We start from the raw sequence: 20,855 nt of genomic DNA, 5'->3' as shown, positions 1-20,855 counted from the left end.
ACCTCACTGCTAAATGCTTAACTGCTCCCAACAAAGTTTGGGATTAAAGGAACTTTGTGCAGGGGGAAGAAAGCATGAGGGGAGAGAGAAGAGGTGAGGATGGAAGCACATGGGATAATTGGAGGAGAATATTTTGCACTTTGGGCAGGTGCTTTTGTTCATTTGTCCTTCTGGCTCATGGGGAATTTGAGGAGACAAAAGGAAATTTCTTTGGGAAGAGCTGGAAGACAAACCTCACTGTGTACTATTAACTCCCCAGGACAGCTCCTGCAGAACAGCTTGACAAGATTCAGATGAGAAGCTGGAATTTCTTTAATTGCATTTCCCATTCCCGTGCCACCACTGTGACCAAAATGAAACACTGGGATGGGCAGTCCAACCCTGCCCAGGACTGGGGGAGCAGCTGCTGCTGCCCTGCTCTGAGAGAGCCACTCACTGCCAACAACACTGAGCTCTGTCACACCACCTTGGGCTTGCAGCAGAACTGGGCTGGGAAAGCACAGTGCACCCAAATCCCTGGGATGGCACCCATGGCATGGGAATGCCTGTATTGGCCAGGAGAAAAAACACCTCTATAAATCCCTGTTTAATTCTCACCCCCAAGGCAAAAAAAGAGGACACTCAAAACATCTGAGGAAGTTCTGGTCTCACAAAAGGGGAGCAGTTTGTGCCCTCACTCCTGACCCTGTTCTCTGCTGGCCCCAGATGAAGAAGGAGATGGGAACAGTGTACTCTGCTTCACCAGCTCTTTCAAGGAAATCTGTTTCATGTTGTCTCTCATGCCCCCTTGCTGTGTTTACCACCAATCTCTTTGCCCTGCCAGTTCCTGGATATTCCTTCTCTCTTCCTCACTTTGTTTTTCCTTTCACAGTTCTTTTCAAGCCACCACACAATCACAGCCCAGCCTAATAAGATTTTGAGGGAGCACCAGGCTGTGGAAAGCAGCTGGGAAAAACGAATCAGGCTGCAGAAAAAGAACAGTTTCTCTCTGCCTCCCCTGTTGGGAGGGCAAAGCAGCTGGGTGCAGTTGCAGAGGGGTTACCAGGCCAGCTGGTTTTCCTCTCCAGGCAGACAGCCACACTTCAGGCCAAGGGAGGAGGTGATTTGGCACTCAGGTCACCAGCCCTGGGCAAGCAGGACCTGCTGGGCTCTGCTCCTGAGGGCTGCTCACTTCCCATGGCAGCTGCTGGGTGCAAATGACTCTCCTCAGGAACAAGGGATCAATATTCCCAGCCTTTTTTTTCCAGCTCCCAACTGTTTTGTACAGTCTCTGCCTGCTGTTGATGCCTCCTTTGAGACTCAACCTTCCCCAGCTCCCCCCAATGACTTCAGAACAACTTTGGGAAGTGGGGAAAAAGATCAAGGCTCTGTAAGAAATATTCTGGCAGATCTTGTACATCCCAAAATCATACACAGAAGGAAACCAAACAAATTTGGGATCTTTGGCTTAGTCCAAAGTTCCCAGGAGCTGGACAGCACATCTTTAACTGCTCCAAAATCTCACACCTGGACTTGGTTTGGCTTTTTGTGAGAGCAGCAACACAGAGGTATTTTCATCCCCCCTCTTGCTGATCCAGAGAGAGGAACCAGGGCCCTTTGTGCCTTCTCACAGGCTGCAGATTCATGTGAGAGACTTAAGGCTGCAATCCCCAGACATGCCACATCAAGGAAGGAAATGGTTTATCTTGAATGTTACAGGTCTCTCTGCCTTCAGCTTTTCTTTTCAAGAACCAAATGAAGATCACCCAGTTTTCATCTAAACTTCACCCCTATGGCTGTAGGAACAACCAGCCTAACTCCCTGAAGTTTTTCCCACCCCTCTACCCTGCTGCTCTGCTTCCTCTCCTTGCCTTTACAGCCCTGCTGAGGTGGATTTGGGTGTCTGTGGAGGAGAATGACAGACCAAAGGCCACAATGGAGTGTGGGAGGCATCACAGGTGCCAAATTCCGAGGGAGAGAGAAGCTGATTGAGGGGAGCTGCCAGAAACAAAGCTTCCAGCATTTGGAGAATCCCTGCTCTGACCTCCCCTGTTCCCCAGGCACATGGAGACAAGGTGTTCCCCCACCCACACTCCAGAGTGTTTTGGTTCACACCTCCCACGTGCATCTGCCTGGGGGGAGCCTTTACACCACCTGCAATTCTCCTGTTGAGCAAAGCTGATCAGAAGGTTGGAGCCATCCCTGGCCAGCTGCAGGTCGGGGAACAAGCACACAGATCCTCATCACAAAGATCTCTGGACGTGGAGATGGACACACAAGGGTGCCCAGCCATCCTGCCCCTTTATTCCCCCACCCACAGTGCCCCAAGCACAGAATGCTCCCTCTGGGGCTTGGGAAAGCTGGGAACTGGGAATTGGGAGTTGTGGGCAGTCAGCAGTGCTGGTGTGGAGTGGCTGCAGGGTCCACCTGGCCACTCACTGACCATAAGAACAAATCTACTGTGACAGGCACCAAGCTGGAGCCACAGAGACTCCAGGGCAGAGTGTGGAGGTTTGGAGGAGATGTGAGGAGAAGCAAAGCCCCAGGAAGGCTCACTCTGTCTTCTCACTTCCAATTTGTACCATGGGCAATTAAACCCTTCCTGTGCATGGAGATGGGAGCCATAATCAGAATATTCTGCCTTCAGCACTGAGGCATGAAGAGGTCCTTGAAGCACATTGATTGTGGTCACCCACAACCACTGATTTCTGAGAAATGCTCTCCATTTTGTGGCACATTTATAGCAGGCAGATTTCACAGCAGCCTTTTAAGGGAAATGGTAGGATGGCTTCATCTGGGAATGCAGGAAATAAATAGAACTGATTTCTGCTGGAAAAAAAAATACGAAGTTTTGCTGAAAATAAATTAAAATTGTCAAACCCTAAAATGAATTACCTCAACCTTATAATTTCATTCAAAAACTTCTTTTTCTTCAGTAAGCTAACAAAATATTTCGTTTTGCCCTTATCTAGTTGATGCACTTCACTTTGACGTTTATTTCCAAATACTCATTTTCTTGCTTTACTTACGCAGGACACAATTTATCACCATATGAAGAGCAAATCAAAACAATCTGATGAAACCAAATGTAAATGTTTTGATTGTCCCTGAACCCATTTCTCCTTGGAAATGCTGAAGAATTCTGGCTATTTGTCCCAAGTGGGAGGGGAGAATGAGCCTATCTCTTCTATGATGCTGCTTTTTGCCCTAGACCAGAAAGCTTGGCCTCAAACCTCGGCCTATGACCAGCTCTTTGACTTGATTCTCACACACCTGAAATATCCTATCCTCTCCTGCAGAGACATCTAAAGCCTTCAGTTCAGATAAATCAACTCTGCCTTAAAAATAATTCAGCCCACTGAGTGACAAGTATTGGTACAGCTCAGAGTCTATAAATCTCTCAAATTTGACACAGCAGTGCTCTCCCTTTGACGTGGAAGAATCAATTTAATGAGGGTCAGAGCACAGATCAGTACCTGGATCACACACAGGCCTCCTGCCCTGTCCATGAGCACAGCCTGGGGATCTGCAGGGCAGGTTTTTAGGGTGGCTGTGCTGGAACCAGCCATGCTTTGCATCCCCACCAGAGCAGTGGGCAAAGCTTTTCTTTCCATGAACCAAATGAAAATCACCCAGTGTCTTGGTTTGAAGGACAGGTGTCTGCCAATAAAGGCAGAAGCTTCTCTTTGAAATGGAGAATGTAAACCCCCTCCCTCCAAATTATTATTATAATTTTCAAATTAAGGGGCTCTCAGAGATGGCAAAGAGATGGGAATTAGGAAGAGCAGTTCTTTACTAGGAAAATTAAAATAGCAATGCAGTATTACACAGAACAATCCCAGCCCTGCCAGAGTCAGAATCCAAGCTGACACCCGTCAGTCAGTCAGGGTGTTGGCACAGTCCCATTCAATGGTGGCTGCATCCTCCTGCAGGGGCAGATGTGGTTCAGCTGGAGCAGTGCTCCTGGAGAAGGTGCACTTTCCTCTGAAGGTCCAGGGATGATGTGGAAAGGTCTGGCTTTCCTCTGGAATCCAGTGGAAAGAACGTACCTTGGTGTCCAAAATCTGAGTTTTTATCTGGGTAGGAAAGGCTTGGCTCCTCTCCTGGCTGGAGCATCTCCCAGTGGGATGATGGAATTTTATCAGTCATGCCCTGGGACTCACTGGCCATGAACTGGAGATATCTCCTGGAGGGAGGATGGGCTGTGGGAAGATAAAGATGATTGCCCAGCTGGTTTAAAGATGGCCCATTAGCAGATAATATGTGCCAGGAGATCAGGGTCACTGCCCCACCCGGCTGCAGCAGATGGGGACAGAATCCACATTTCTGGCCACATCAACCCAACACATCCAGTTATCATCTTAACTTCACCCCTATGGCTGTAGGAACAACCAGCCTAACTCCCTGAAGTTTTTCCCACCCCTCTACTCTGCTCCTCTGCTTCTTCTCCTTGCCTTTACAGCACTACTGAGGTGGATTTGGGTGTCTGCAGAGGAGAATGACAGACTAAAGGATCCCCACCAGTGCATTCCCACTGTGTAGCAAAGCAGCCTCTGGATCACAGCAAAGCCTCTTTTAATGCCCTGCTAAACTCAGAGCCAGCAGCCAGGGTGGCCAGGGCAGAGAAATCCTGTCATTGGGATGGGAATCAAGAGAGCAGCTTTGTTCTCGGGCTGCCCAAGGACAAAAACTTAAAACAATGATTAAACACTTGCTGAAGATGTGTGCTACGTGATATTTTCCACAGAGACAAGTTTTCAAAGAAGTGTTGCCTTCTTTGACCAATGAGTTTTTCTATTTTGTTTTACACGAACTACCCTATATGTATGTGTAGTGTTTCTTAAAATAAAGCTCTTTCTCTCTCTTGCTTCTCCATTTCACAAGGAACTATGTTGCATTGTCCTTTTTGCCACTCATATAGCCTTAAAATGCAACAAAATCCCTCCAGCCTGGGCCACAGACCAGTGAGGAGATTCCCCTGGGCACTGCAAAAGTGGCTATTTGTGTTGGGTTGATGTGACCAGAAATGTGGATTCTGTCCCCATCTGCTGCAGCCGGGTGGGGCAGTGACCCTGATCTCTTGGCACATATTATCTGCTAATGGGCCAGCTTTAAACCAGCTGGGCAATCATCTTTATCTTTCCCACAGCCCATCCTCCCTCCAGGAGATATCTCCAGTTCATGGCCAGTGAGTCCCAGGGCATGACTGATAAAATTCCATCATCCCACTGGGAGATGCTCCAGCCAGGGGAGGAGCCAAGCCTTTCCTACCCAGATAAAAACTGACATTTTGGACACCAAGGCACCTTCTTTCCACTGGATCTCAGAGGAAAGCCAGACCTTTCCACATCATCCCTGGAGCTTCAGAGGAAACTGCACCTTCTCCAGGAGCACTGCTCCAGCTGAACCACATCTGCCCCTGCAGGAGGATGCAGCCACCATTGAATGGGACTGTGCCAACACCCTGACTGACTGACGGGTGTCAGCTTGGATTCTGACTCTGGCAGGGCTGGGATTGTTCTTTGTAATACTGCATTTCTATTTTAATTTTCCTAGTAAAGAACTGTTCTTCCTAATTCCTATCTCTTTGCCTGAGAGCCCCTTAATTTGAAAATTATAATAATAATTTGGAGGGAGGGGGTTTACATTCTCCATTTGAAAGAGAAGCTCCTGCCTTTATTGGCAGACATCTGTCCTTCAAACCAGGACACCCTTTAACAAGCAGGGAGTCCCACTGCTGGCAGAAACCTCTGGAAAACAGGGACCAGGTGCAGCTGCTGTGACCCCAGACTGTAGAAAAATTTTCTGTGGGTGAGGTTGAGGAATTGATGCTCTCAGGTCAGGTACAGCTGCTCCTTGGGAAGCACCCACTGGCAGCATCCTTCCCAGGCTGCCTGCAAAGGTTCAGGATGAACAAATCTTTTCTGCACTCAGCCCAGCTGAAGAAACTCGAGTTTCCTCCAAAGGCTGGCACAAAATGAATGAGGGATTGAGTCACTGCTGCCAGCAGAGGGGCGGAAATGGGATCTGTGAAGGAATTTACGGGAGCCGATTACTTCATTATGGATGTTGATTTCTCCCGTGCTGCCCGAGGGCCAGAGGCTGCCCGAGCTGCAGGAGGCACCTGTGTGCCAGCACTGGTGCTGCACTTTAAGAAACCTTTAAGTACAACCACATTCCCCATTTAGCACCAGGCTGCGAGCACAGATGTTAATTAACTTTAGGGCTTTGCTCTCCAGAAATGCCTCCGAGGAAAAGCGCTTTCCCTGCCCCCAGGAGGCCACTGTCCAGATTTTCATGTTTTATTTAGCTCCAAATTTCAGATGTAAACCTCCAGCTTTTCACTCGTCTTGCCTGATAACAGACTCCTTGAGTTTTCTGCACAGCCTGTAAATAAAATACCAACATGGATGTCACACAGAAAATATCTGGAGGGGATTAGTGTATGTTCTGGATAATAAAAGGAGCTGGCTGAATTATTCATAGTGAATAAATCAGCTCTTTTCCGTTTTGGAAGCAAACTTTGACACTTCTGGAAGCTCTTGGGATATGTTTAGGATGGGAGAAACTTATTTATTTCTTTAGACCTTCTGCTGCAGCCCATGGTTTGTCCCACAAGTCACACGTGGTTGGTGTCATTCCTCTGTGGCCTCAGGGGATGGGGGGTTTATAAGGAAGAACAAACTTTTCATGGGGAGAGCTGCTGCCCCTCCTGCACCTGCCCTCACTGCTGTGTGAATACCAGGATGAGGGACAGTGACTGCTCCTGAACATCAAGGAATCAGATGTGAGCACTCTCCAAGCACACAGGTATTTGTGCAGATGTAATAAATACAGCACTGGCAGCTCCAAACCATCACTCAGGCATGGAAAATAACAGCCACAAGAACACTGGGGCTGTTAGTGAACAACACCCATCGCCCAACACTTTAAATTTCTGTCCCACATTATTATCAGGACCAAACCCAGCCCAGCCACGAGTGTGTCCTGCAGAACCTCACCAGACTGATGCTGGTGACCAGCTCTCCTGCACACTGGGCAGCCAAGGGGAGCGTGCAGCCTTGGCACAGCTCTGCAGTGTGCTCTAGGCACTGCAATCCACCCTAAAGTGGCTGCATCTGGGCTGCTGCCTCCCAGACAGATGATTTGTGAAGGATTTTTAAGTCCTTTCAGTTGAGAAGTGCTGTGCAACCGCTGGAACCTATTATTATCAGGAAAGGAGGGGGGGAGGTAGCAAATTTCCTTTACCTATAGGCTTATCTTGTGCTCCAGAGGAACACAGTGGAGCATTTTAAACAGTGTGCCATTTTCAATTCATTTCCTTCCTACTTATTCCAAAGCAGCCAAAGCTAAGTATAATCAAGACTTAAGTGTTCCTTAGAGCCAGACAATTATTACTGGTCTTGGTTTCCCGTCTTTCAGGGAGAAAGGAAGGAATTAACCCAAGCCTTGCAGCAGGACAGTCACCCAGGGCTGTACTTCCAACACAGCACTTTTTTAGGATGTGGCTCAGCATCCCCAGCCTCCAGCTGCCCCAGGGCTCTCCACAAGGGTGGTTTAGCTCCTGGAGAGCCCTGCTGCCCTCCCTGGGTTCTCTGTTCCTGCTGCTGGGGCAGCTCAGCCCTTCAGTCCTCTCTGCTCTCTCTGATAAGGCAGCACCAGTGAGGATTTTGCTCACAGAGCAGCGATCCAGCAGCTCAGGCAGCTCTGAGTGTGGAGCAGCAATCCTTGGGAAAGGGCTCTGCACACACCCACAGCCTCCCTGCCCCTCTCAGCATCTCCCCACGAGCAAAAAGTGCCCGAGGTCCCCGAGCTCTCTCTGCCACATCAGCCCCCTCCCTAAGCTCTACCCCTTGTCAGCTTTAACTCTGAAAGCCAACCCTCCCTGCCTCCTCGGGATTTACATGAAAGGAGTCAGTGGGGGGTTCTCTTCATTCATGCTGGGCTTATGCTTCTAAATTATAAAGTGTGTCAAATGAGGATTTAATTTATATGTAACAAGATGATGTTTGTAAATTAATTATTCATCAGCTGATAACGAATAAACATTTCCCTCTTCCCTCCCTCCCCCTTTTTTCACAGTTTTTGCACAAATGCACCCTGTGTGCAAATCTATTAAATGCTTTATGCAGTACTCCAGATGTGGGAAAATATGTTTTTCACCCTCAATTTCGTGAGTGTGTTGCATGGTAACTAATGTAGCCAAGCAGAGCATTATTAATTTAATATTGTGCAGCATCTCCTTCCTGGAGAGGCAAGGGGGGAATAGCCAACACTTCTATTTGGACATATCACCCTCTTCAGGTTCCAGCCCCCCACTCACAGGCAGAGATAAGAAAACAATTTGCTGTAAAAATTGAGATAGGAGCTCAGAAACCCCGCTGGAAATCACAGGCACTTCTGAGACAGCAGAATCTGGCCCCTGGTGAATGATGGAGGCCAATTTTGCTCTTTCCATCTTTATTATCATTAAGTAACGAGATTGAAGTGGTGTACAACACCAGCAGGAGAGCTGTCGCTCTGTTTTGCTACAAAATTTGGCACACAAGGGCATCTCCCCACACATGGCAAACAGAGGAGTCCTCAGCACCCAAACTGGCCCTTACTGCAATGCCTCTGACCCCAAACATTGAAGCAGGCAACCAAGGCAGGTCCCTGGATGATGGAAAAGTCTCCCTTCACCTTTGCCAGGAGGGTACACAGTCAGGACCATGCTCTGAGTCTTTGGCTCCTCGAGCCTCATGCATGGTTTTGTGTAAGAAAGGAAGAAAAGGACATTCAGCTCTGGCCTCTGGGAGGAATCTGAGAAGCTCTAGGCAAGACTTGCTCCATCTCCAAGCTCAGAGGAGAAGCACTTCTCCCCCTCTCAGCCACACTGTCCCTCATGGATGCTTCAGGGACACTGAAAGACGCTCAGTCCCAATAGCTGGCACCTGCTTTACTTCTACAGCATCATTTCCTGAGAGTTAAGCATCCCCAAAGGAAGGTGATCCAGAGCTCTAGGTGCCCTTGACACCAGTTAAAGCTATAATCTATAGCTATAAAGCCATTACAAAACAAAACCAGCAGCAAATCCCTCCAGCAAACAACCAGTCAGCAAAAAATTTGAACCCAAAGTCTCCTCCCTGACTCCACGCTGCTACAACCCTCCCTGGCACCTTCTCCCAAAACATACTTGTAGAATGAAGGTGGGTCTTTGCATCAGGCTGAGCTTCTGATGAGCCAGGGACATCTCAACACTGTGTTAATGTGATTCTAACTGGGCAGCCAGCTCCAGGCACAGCTTGGAAAGCTGCAGCACTGTGGGTGAGAGCTCACTTGGCTCCAGGGGCTGCTCAGCAGCAGCCAGAGCTCTGGAGGGGCTGGTGGCCCTGGGCATCCTTCCCCTGATGGTGCAAACACAGCTTCCCACCACCCTGAGAAGTGCCCAGTGTCCCATCCCACCTAAAGGTTCAGGGGGTTGGGAAGGGATGGTCCCACTTTCCCCCTGTCCCACTGCTCATCATTGAAACATCTTCCAGCTCTTTCTGGTCACTGTCACGTTTTGCTTGGAGGGCACAGAGGGTCCTTCCCCCAGGGAAGAGAGAATAAAACCTGCCCTGCCACCTCAAAGGGAGACAAGACTGCCATTCTGGTGTACAAAAGATATCAGGAAATCACTTTACATTTCTTCCTGCTCCAAACCTGCCCACCTTCTGCTGACTCCTGAATGTTAATGTTATTTATGACAAGTGATGGATGAGAGAGACGCAGCATTCACACCCAGCACAGGGCATTTTCAAATCACCTATTCATTTTTAAGGACCGGAATCAGTTTTGTATCCTGACATGATTTATCATTTGGAGGCTGGGCAGTGGCTGCACAGGGCCAGCTTCCAATCCTCACAGAGCACCAGCAGGATGAAGACAGCCATGAGTCATTAACCCTTTGAGGGAGAGCAGGGGATCACAGGAGAACAGTATTTAAACCAGACTGCTGAACTTGGAGAATTCTACTCCAGCAGAGTGTCAGGCCATCCTCTAACCTTCAGCTGCAGATTTATAGCCCACAGTGGTCCAAGCTAACAGCCACAGCAATGCTGCTGTATCTCTTAGAAGCAGAACTTGGTTTTTTGTCTTCTACCCAGCCTATGTGAGAGGGAAATATTTACGTAAGGCGCTGTCATGGCAATGCACCTAAAAGAGATCAATGGGACATTTCCCCTCCAGTGGACCTTCCAGCCTACACAAGCCTCTCTGTCTGTGGCAGAGTGAAATGTCACCATGGGCTCAAGAGACATCTAGCTCTGAGACAAATTCTAGCTCCTTTCCCTTGGAAATGTGCATTTCCTCAGGTTGTGTGTGGGGAAAAGGAAAGATGAGGCACGTGGGGTGGGCCTGGCAGCTGGGAGAGGGCAGAGGTTCTGAGGCTGGGAGAAGCTCTGTCAACAGGGACAGAGTGGGAATGACATGTCCCCAGCAAAGACCATCCATCATATGTGTGATGCCAGCCTGCCAGGGGCTGGCACAACCCACAGAATGACTTAATTCACTGCATCAGCATGGAAAAGCAAACAAACACAAAACAACTGGGTGAAGCAGCCAAGTCTAGAGGTGACACTGTGGCAGCTTTGTCACTGCCCTTTCCTCTTGCTTCAGGAGGTCATGTAGAAGGATGCAGCCTCTCCCATGAGCAGGGGGAAATATTCAGGGTACAGGGAGCAGAAATATGAGGCTTTGAGACCTAGGTCTAGCTGCCCTTAGTACCTTTAATGTCATGGGAAGAGGTTTCAAAGTTCAAGGGCATCACAGGTTCAAGGTTAAGAAGTTACCTAAAGGAACAAGGAAGGAGAGATATCCCTAGAGAGCCAACTTGGGGTGTCCTATGGAGGTGTCTCAAGATCACAGGTGACTGCTGGGACCCCACAGGGACCCCTGGACTGGCAGCACCAAGGCACTTCAGAGGGACAGCACAGCCAGCTGTGACTGATGCAACAAAACCCCTCAAAACTGTCCACACTGAGCAGTTTCCTCCCTGCCTGAGCAGCTCCTGGCTGTGCCATTCCCACAGCAATCCCTTCCTCAGGTGGGAAGGCTGCAGGTGGGTGGATCAGCCCCATGGCAGCAGTTTCCCCAGCAGGGCCCTGCAATGTTGGCAATTCCAAGTGCCAGCGCCCCCAGGGGTCCTGTGCAGCTGTGGAGCCTCTGTTCACGAAGAGAAAAAGCTTCTGCTGACTTTTAGGAAAAGCTAAACACATGGGTTGAGCTCTCCCACATGATTTCCTGGTCTCTAATAAGGGCTGAGTTCATACAACAGCTATTCCCCTTGGTGGGGGTGGCTGTTGTCACTGCCTGGCATCTTGTTTTCCCAAAAATGCCAGAGATACTGAATGTGCTTGGAGCTCCTGTACCTGCAGCCATTTATGGCTGGTGTTAGCCCAGCAGATCCAAAATCCTGAAAGCCTGGGATGGACGTACGTACGTTCTCACATCCCCATCACCATGGCATAAGCTGTGTTTCTTAGGAAACCAGCCTAGCAGCAGTATCCCTGTTTGGGAGGAAAGATGAACTCTGGATGCAGACTGGATTTTAGAAACCACTCTTTGCTGCTTCCACTGCATGGTTCTGCAGTGCTCCCCTGACAGCAAGGGGAGCAGAGCTTCCAGCAGGGCTGGAAAAGGGTGAGGAAAAGGGATGAGAGGGTTTCTTGGGCTGCAATGTGCCAGAAATGTGGATTCTGTCCCCATCTGCTGCAGCCGGGTGGGGCAGTGACCCTGATCTCCTGGCACATATTATCTGCTCATGGGCCATCTTTAAACCAGCTGGGCAATCATCTTTATCTTTCCCACAGCCCATCCTCCCTCCAGGAGATATCTCCTGTTAATGGCCAGTGAGTCCCAGGGCATGACTGATAAAATTCCATCATCCCACTGGGAGATGCTCCAGCCAGGGGAGGAGCCAAGCCTTTCCTACCCAGATAAAAACTGAGATTTGGGACACCAAGGGACCTTCTTTCCACTGGATTCCAGAGGAAAGCCAGACCTTTCCACATCATCCCTGCACCTTCAGAGGAAACTGCACCTTCTCCAGGAGCACTGCTCCAGCTGAACCACATCTGCCCCTGCAGGAGGATGCAGCCACCATTGAATGGGACTGTGCCAACACCCTGACTGACTGACGGGTGTCAGCTTGGATTCTGACTCTGGCAGGGTTTGGGATTGTTCTTTGTAATACTGCATTTCTATTTTAATTTTCCTAGTAAAGAACTGTTCTTCCTAATTCCCGTATCTTTGCCTGAGAGTCCCTTAATTTGAAAATTATAATAATAATTTGGAGGGAGGGGGTTCACATTCTCCATTTCAAAGAGAAGCTTCTGCCTTTATTGGCAGACACCTGTCCTTCAAACCAGGACAGAGGGAACGACAAGGGTGAGGATGTGCTCTGGGTTCTGTGTGAGTTTCTTGGCACACCCTTGGGCAGTGCAAAGCAGGTAGAACCAGCAGAACATGACCCCTGTGCTCTACCTGCAGGCACAGGGGTGCCTGGAGGGGTGAGCACACCCAGCCCTGCCCTGCTGCTCTGGTGTCACTTTGCTCCATGGTCACACAGCCCCAGGGGCTCGTGGCACGTGCTGGCAGCCAGGGGTGACACCCACACAGCTCGGGCTGTGTGATTCTCCTGGAGACCAGGCACGATGGAGCAATGCAAGGAAATCTTGAGCCTGGAGGCTGCCCCTGCTGGGGCTCCTGATGGTTTCCTCATTGTGAGAGCGAGTGTCCATCTGGTGGCTCGTGAGCAGAGCAGCTTGGGGCCACATCCTCGGTGGTGACTGGCCAGAAGGGCTGCTTCAAAATGCTCCTCGGAGTGGAACTGGTACTACAGCTACTGTACCATCCCTCCATCCCCAGAGGGCTTTGTTCCTTGGAAATTCTGTACTTTGGAAACTAAAAATAATATGCTCATCACTTTTTTTCTTCCCCCTCCAGTTTAAGGGGGCTGGTTTTGTTCCTACTCTGTTTTGCATTGAGAGAAACAAGAAAAGCCAAATTGTCCTGCCTGTACCTTGCCTTTGCCCCCTCCACCTCACTGCCCAGTGGACTGGAGAAGTCTTTCAACACCTGAGAGCAGTCAGGTTTGTTCCTTGCTAGGAAAGGAAAAAAAATTACTTTGAGGGGAAAATAATAATAATAATAGTAATAATAATAATATTGGAAGTTTCCTGTGAAAATTAAATATTCAACAGTTGCTCTCTGGATCAAAGAGTGTCTCTGTTAAGTGTTTTCACAGCTCTTGCTACAGCTGGGTATTGCTGGTTCCTGAGCCATGAGGAGAAATCATCACAGTCCTGGCATCTCTCTAAGGTTCTATGCTGTGGAGACCTTGGACCAGAGGCCCCCCCTGCTTTCCCCTTGCTCAGCACCCCAGGCCAGCCCTGGGCACCCACATTTCCCACTGCCATGGAAAACATCTCCAGGTACCTCTGTCAGTCCTCCTGGGACACGCTGCCCTGGCTCCACCTTGCCCTAAGTATCCTTGTGCTCACACACTTCCCAGAGAGGAGAGGGCAAAGCCACCAGGCAGAAGTGTCTGCCACCATTGCCAGCAGAGACCAAAGGGCAGCACCACCATCACCATCCCTCTGCTGAGCCCTCACCCGTGGGAGGCTGCTGAGCTCACCCAGGGCACTGCAGGACCTGGGATGCTGTCAGGTCTTTCCAGCTCCCAGCAGGTCACAGCACCTCTCCCCAAGGGAAAGAAAACCTCCTCTCATGGCAACACCACCTTCACACCACGTCTAGCCAGCATGATAACCTGGCACAGCCCTGGGGCAGCCAGAGGGGACACTGTGAGCCAGCACTCACCATCTGGATGACAGACACGGGCCCGATGCTGTTCACGTAGATATCCACATCAATGAACGTGGGCTTGACTGGAAAGAACAAGAAACAGGTGCCATCAGCTGGGGCCAGGATTTGCAGAGGGATGAAAACAAGGGGATGAGTGTGGCAACAAAAATCCCACCTACAGCAGGCACCAAAGCATGGAAAACACAAGACACAGCCAGGGCAGGTCACCACCCGTGGCCACAGGGAGCTTCAGGGGACACTTACTGCCAATGTCAGGCCTCAGCTTGTTGTCATAGTTCTTGAGCAGCGAGTTGAGGATCTGTGTGGCATCAGTCTCCTGCGTGTTGGGGGTGAGGACCCAGGTTTTACTGATGCTAGGGTAGTCGTAATCGTATTCCTCTGTGCTCTCACACCTGGAGAAGAGACAAAGGGCTCAAAGGGATGTGGCTGTGGCAGCTCTCTGGCACTCCCTGGGAGCAGGGGAGAGCTGTGGTTTGGAGACACCAAAGGAGGAGGATGCAGCATGGATAAAAGGCAGAGCACAAGGAGCTCAGGCAGCTCCTCTCAGCCACACTGCTAAGAAGACACAACTCACCTGGCATACACAGACCTTGCCACCAGTGGGAAAGACAAGCATGGAGTGCTCCACCTCCTCCTTAGCTCCCTTTGGAGGCACACAGCTCATCCCTGAGGTGTGGGAGCCAGTCCCTGCTTTCCCTGCCTTCCCACTCATCCCACCCAGCAGCTCCTGCTGCCAGAGCTGCCTGTTAACCTCAAATACCTCCACTACTCTGCCTGCTGCTGACACCTGAGGCAGGCTTCCTCTGAGGAAAGAGACAGTGACAAAACAGTGGTTTTGGGGAGCAAGACAAATGCATTTCAGAGAAAAGAGGCCCGAACCTACCATGCAGGCATCGTGCAGGTCTGGCGTGGCAGGAGCCCAGCCATCTGCCCTGCACAGATCCCTGGACATTAAAGCCTTATGCAAACTCCTCTGCCTCCAGGCCAAGACCTGCCACAACACATTCCCTGCGCTCACCAACCCTTCCTCCCCAGCCTGTGGCGTGAGCTCCCATTTAAAGATGTCCCATCTTCCCAGTCTCCCAGTTCCAAGCCAGGCAAGGAAAGCTCGTATCCATCCTCCTTTGGACATGATCCACTTAGCGACAGCTTCTCTCACCGCCTTTCAAACGTGCCCTCTCTAAACCTTTCTCACTCCTCCCTTTTCCTAAAGGAGTTTTCCTAAACCTGTGTAATTAGATTAGGTCCACCCGGGAAACTCTAACCACCTGCCGCAGCTCTGGGCAGCTCATCCACAAGGCTGTCCCCGGGGTGACACAGCCGTACGCGGGAGGGGATGCTCCCACTCGACCTGTGCCGTGCCAGCGTGTCACCTGCTCCGGCGACATCGAGGGTCTCACAGCGGGAGCTGCCACCGCGCTGACACTTCCCAGCTGGAGCCCCGCAGCTCCGGGCACGGCGGGCACCGCATCTCGCCGGGAGCGCGGCACTCGGAGGGGGTGAAAAAGCGCTAAATTGACACGTTGCGGCCGATTTATCAGACGGCTCCTCTTTCAAGACGGCGGAGGAAAACTCGCTTTGAAAGTCTCAGCATCGCCGCGTCTCCCCGCGCCGGGACGCGTCCCCGCCGAGGGCCGGGCTGCGCGCAGCTGGCTGCCTGCCGCCGCGCATTAGGTGTTGGTACATCAGCTCCTCGTTTGCTGTCTGACTGCGCTGCACTCCCTAACCGCGCTTAAGGAGTGTTAAGCAGCGCTGTCAGGACGCGCTTCCCCATCCCAGCGGCTCTCTCCGCGAGCAGGGAGCTCTGCAGCACCCGGGGGACCACCCTGAGCCCACCCCAGGGTGGCACAGGGCTGAAAGCGGGGGCTGGCCCCGCTCCTGCCGCCCGCAATCCGAGCTGCTTGCCCTTGCTGCCAGAGCTGCCTCTGGCAAAGTGGGAGCTGCTACGCTAGAAACATTTTCTCCGTGTTCCCTTGACCTTACTTGAAGTCACCTGCCAGCACTGAACTCTGCGCATGTCCCTGCCCTGCCAAAAATCCTGGTCCTCTGAGAAACTGTAAGGCTGCAGCAGAGTCTGAAACATCCCTTTGGGGGCTGAGCAAACCCTGGCTGAGCTTGCCCTGCTCTCAGACTTCTGATTTCCCCCCATTTAGTGCCACTGATTAGCATGCCAAGGCTTGGGGTAGCATTTCCAGGGAGTCACATCCCTATCACAGATGCAGGGACACTACCAAAAATATGCTTTTTGCTAATGCAGCTAATCCTAGTCGACTAAACCATACTAAGCCATCTTAGCATAAGCAAGCCAGCTTTTGGTGGAGAAAAGATGCTTTTCCTGAGTGCCTGTGCACACACAGACACACATCAACCCTTGCTGGTCAAGAGTGTAACTCTCATGCCACCCTATGCAAGCCACTGCCTCCTCCCCAGTCTCTCTTCTTGGCGGCCCCACTTTAAACTGAGAAGGGAAGAGCCCAAGATCTCTTGCAGAGCAGAGGTATTAAGGTGACATGTGCATCCCCCCTCCAGCTGCTGATGGAAATGTCACACTGCAGACCTGCAGAGATCCCCAACGTGCTGTGAACACTTGCTGGCCTGGCAGCTCCATCTCCAGGCACCGAGCAACTGGCTTGGTGACAGGGGACAGCCAGTCCTCATGTGTGTGTGCAGCCAGGGGGAAAGGCAGAGCTGTGTTTCCTCACCTCTGCTTGTTGAGACATCAGAACACCCTCCTCAGAGCAGAGCCAGGGGCTGGGACACAGCCACAGTGTGGGCAGGGGGGTGACAGCAGTGCAGAATTCGGGGTGTTGCAAGGAAATCCCTGATCTTGAGAGAGGAGTTGGGGCCATGGCAGCTCCTGCTGGTGCCCTGAGCAGGAGGCTGGCACGGCAGGGAGGTGTCCTTTCAGATGTGCTCACGTGTGTGGATGAGGTTGGACAATTCTCCCTGGGTAACCCGTGGAATTACAGCAGGACAGAGCCGTGCCTCAGCTCCCTAATTCCCTTTCACTCAGACAGACACCTGTTTGTCTGAGCCTTCCAAACACACTGCTGGGGAAAGTCACCTGAAGGGCTGGTGGCTGGCTGCCTCCCCCAGTGCCCAAGCTATCTGACAAGGTGTTCCCTTGGCAGGACGAGGGGAAGAGCAACATGTGCCACGAGCTCTTGGAGACACTTCTGCTCCTTGCCTGGTGGGCAGAGGGTGGTGCTTGAGTGGGATGCACACCCACTGTTATTCACAAGCTGGTGGTGGCCCTGAGGCAGGAACCTCCCGGCTCAGATGCAGATCCCCAGGCTGTATCCAACCCTGCTGAAAGCCTTCCCTGCTCCCAAGGAAAAGGGAGCAGCAAGATGCAAGAACAACACTTCCCTTGGTTGGAAAGCACTGTGGTCAATTCTAATTAGCACAAGCTAATGTGTCCTTCTCATCACCCATCCCAAAGCCTCCTAGGATTGTCAGCACAGGGGTCTTGAGGCAGATGACTGAATTTGAAGCGGGCAGAGGGTTTAAGGACAGGGGGCTCTAACTGCCCCCTACCCATTTCACATGTTCTTACCTCTGCCAACACACTCCATGAAGCCCCAGTGGTTCAATCTGCAGTTTCCCCACCTGCCAAGCCCAGCATCTGGTGTGATGCTGTGCAGGGATCCTGCCTCCAGGGCTCAGAGTCGGCTGCCCTGGTCCCAGCCCAGGCAGTGCCCTGGGAAACGCTGGTGAATGAGCCTCTGTGCTGGGGGCACCATCTGGGGAGTGCTGAATCACCTGGCAAAAAGCATCCAGCCTGCTCCAGCACCAGGGGAAGGGTCGTGCTGCTTGTGGTGGGAGAACTCACACACACAGCTCTGCTCACACGAGCAGAGCTCCTCACCCCAGCACCTACCATGAGCAATAGGGAAGAGGAGATTCACCCTCCACAACTGCATCCAGGAAAAATGCAGTGAACGCAGAGCAAGACTCTGATATAACTTGCTCTTTTTCTCCCCTTGCAGGATTTCTCTCCCACTCCATCATGCTCACCCCCCAGCCTCCACAGGCAGTGCTCCTGGCAAAGCAGGGCTCAGGGCAGAGGCAGACTTGAGGCACTGGGCAGAGAGAGGCTGGGCCAGCTATGGGGTGAACATTCCTGCTCAAGGGTATGTGAATACATGATTTAATTGCTCCTCCGTGTGATCCTGCAGCTCACAACTCACCCTCTCAGAATGCAGTGGCAATGCACTGCAGGGACAGAGGGGCACAGGGACCGGGACCACCACGGATCCACCCCCCTCTCAGCCCTCCAGTGCCCCTGGCACCTGCGTGCATCTCCTCAGGGAGGTTTTGTGCCAGGGCACGGCAGAGCCTGGGGGTCAGGGCAGGAGCAGTGGGGCAGCTCTTGCTCCTCGACCCTGGGGAGGCCAAGCCACGCAGGACCACGGCAGGGATGGACTTAGTGCCCACCCCGGGGGTCGGGCAGCACTGGCAGGGCAGACCATTAGTAGCAGGATTCATGCTCCCTGTCCCTGACTGCATCTGTAATGGGATTTGATCGGCTTTAAGGCGGCTTATTCTGCCAATTAGCTTCAGCCAGTAAAATCCCTCTTCCCCCAAGCCCTGGGGGTAACAATCTGCTGACAACATGTTCTTTCCCCATCTAGCCATTAAACTCATCAGCAGGGCTAGGAATTGTAGGGGGAAAAAAAAAAAAAAAAAAAAAAAAAAAAAAAAAAAAAAAAAAGAAAAAGAAACTTGAAACCCCCTTGTGCGTGGGCCCTTTCACCGCTGTTTACAGAAAAGAGCTACGAACCGCTGGCCCTGGGAAAGCGCTGCCACCTGCCCGGGGCACCGGGCGGGCACCGGGCACCCAGAGCCGCGACCTGCGGCCAACCTGTGGAGCAGGGCAGGGCAGCATCCCACCTTGCCCTCCCGCTGCCAGGCTGCACACCCTGCGGGGGCTCGGGGCACGGAGCGCGGGGAAGGGGACGCGAGCTCCTTCCCACGCAGCCCGACTCCACGTGGAAATGCCCCGGTGATGGACGGAGCTCCCCGGAGCTGCCGAGCTCCCTCTGCTCCTGCTCCGGGCAGCCCTGGAAGGATTAGCCAGCGGGGTGATGGCGGGGTGGAAAACGGGATGTCCTCCCCATTCCGGCACGCCGAGGGGGAGCCCGGGGTGCAGAGGACGCGACGGGACCCGCTGGAAGGAACAGCTGCGGGGCACGGAGGTACCAAAAAACCCCGGCTGGAGCTGCGACTCCAACCCCTTCCCATCGCCCCGACGGATAAACCGAGGCGGAGAGGAGGACTCACCTGGCGCGCAGGACCGGCCCGAGGGCCAGGCAGAGCAGCAGCACGGTGCGGGGCATCTCTGCGGCCGTGCAGGAGCGGCGGGGCTCGGCTCAGCGCGGGGCCGGCCCGGGGGCGGCGATCGGGCCCCCCCGCTGCCCGCTGCGCCGCGCTCCGGCCCCGCCACCCGCACCCGCGCGGCCCCGCCGCCCCGCCAACTTGGGCATCTCCGCTCCGCTCCGGGCACGGGGAGGGGCTGGGGCGGCTCTGCCTCCCCCGCAGCCCCGGGGCTGAGCGCCGGCGGGGGCAGCGCCGGGAGGCACCCGCGCATCTGCCGCGGAGCGAGCATCGTCAGCTGCGGGAGGAGCGCTCGCTCCCCCTCTCTCTCATTTCTCTTAATGCTCGCCTCTTTTTTTTTTTTTTTTTTTCTATATATTTTTTTTTTTTTCCTCCCCTCCTTCTTCCCGTGCACAACAGTTGGGGTGTTTGTCTAAAAAAAGAAGGAGTGGGTAATTATTGCTAAATTACGCAAGGGCTGAGCTGCCAGGACGGTGCAGCCGGGAGAGGGTCCTTTCCCACCTGTTGGGGCTGCTGTCCCGCAGAACCAGCCAGGAGGGTGTGTGGGGAGGAGCTGGGGGTCGCGGGTGGGCTGTGGGCTCCTTTGCCTTCAGCGTTTGCCGAGCTGCACTCGGGCATTTCTTTACTCTGCCGACACCCGACTGGCAAACACGAGTAAGAGATTCCTTCCTTGGGAGCTTTGGGTGATGTGGCTCGGAACAAACTTCGTTAGACCCACACGAGGTACCAATAATCGTCCTTCATTGTTTAGTTTCAGGCTGAGGTGCAGGAACTGGTCTTGCATCTCTGGTAATTCTGATGGCAAATCCAGCTCATCTGGACGGGAGCAGGACCATTCCTTTTACTGAGAGCTGACTCCTCTCACTGCTGAGCCTGTCACAGCCTTCCCCACACGAGCAGGGGTAAATCACTGCTCTGCTCTCCATCTGGTGCTGCTGCCTCATCTATCCAGCGTGGGGAGATTCCCCAGGCACACCCGGTGCCTCACAGCCAGGACCAGTCCCGGAGGTGATGCCACAGGAGCACAGGCAGGAGTAGCAGCAGCACACCTGGGTGGTTTTTCGAGGCTCTCTCCCTTGCTGATTGCTGCAATGACCACCTTAAGCCCTCGAGTGTGAGATCTGAGCAGCCCCAAAGCCACAAGAGGCAGCTGCAGGCAGCAGGGCTCTGAGATGGCATTTCCCTGGAATAAACCAGCTACAGATGATGCTGCCTTTACTTCATGCAAAGAAGCCAGCTCTGGATGGCAGAGTTTACAGGAAGCACATGTCAAAAGAGTAAATAATGAATATCAAAGCCACAGTGGAGGTGAAAAGATATCTTTAAGCATCAAAGCAAGCCACTGGATTGTTCCAGAAGTTCTTCAGGGATGCAGATGAAGCTGAAGTTGGGAAAGGTTCAAGAATAGCAGCAGGGAAGATGTAGCTGTCAAGGATTCTGGTCATGAGCAGACCACAGAAAATCCAGGGGTTCATATATGTGCTCTCAGCTCCCCCTCAAGATGCAGGATGTGAAGTGGTATGTGGGGAAATTCACAGGACCCGTTTCTTTTGACTACCCCGTTCTGCTACTTGAGAACTGAGAGATCTGGGAAGGGCTGTGCTTGGAGCAGAGGAGATGGGCTGGGAAATGTCAGGGAATCACAGCATCCCCTCATGATGAGTTTTGGGGACACCTTCCAGGCAGTTTTG

At 52.3% G+C, this 20,855-nt stretch overlaps 1 protein-coding gene across 1 annotated transcript in view; it reads right to left on the bottom strand.

Annotated features, from left to right (window-relative positions):
- LOC130253100 (gamma-aminobutyric acid receptor subunit gamma-4) overlaps positions 1-19,270 on the bottom strand; it is a 38,767-nt gene extending 19,497 nt beyond the window's left edge. Inside the window, exons 1-3 of the mRNA XM_056491391.1 lie at positions 19,111-19,270; positions 14,071-14,219; positions 13,822-13,889 (exon numbers count right to left, since the gene is read on the bottom strand). Of these exons, the coding sequence (XP_056347366.1) occupies positions 13,822-13,889; positions 14,071-14,219; positions 19,111-19,166 (273 nt within the window). The 5' untranslated portion in view covers positions 19,167-19,270. The remainder of the gene's footprint in view (positions 1-13,821; positions 13,890-14,070; positions 14,220-19,110) is intronic.
- Between the last annotated feature and the right edge of the window lie 1,585 nt (positions 19,271-20,855).

The sequence above is a fragment of the Oenanthe melanoleuca genome, chromosome 4A, assembly GCF_029582105.1.
Source record: "Oenanthe melanoleuca isolate GR-GAL-2019-014 chromosome 4A, OMel1.0, whole genome shotgun sequence".
NCBI lineage: Eukaryota > Metazoa > Chordata > Aves > Passeriformes > Muscicapidae > Oenanthe > Oenanthe melanoleuca.
Note: the sequence above shows the minus strand (reverse complement) of the source record. Positions and strands in the feature narration are given on the sequence as shown.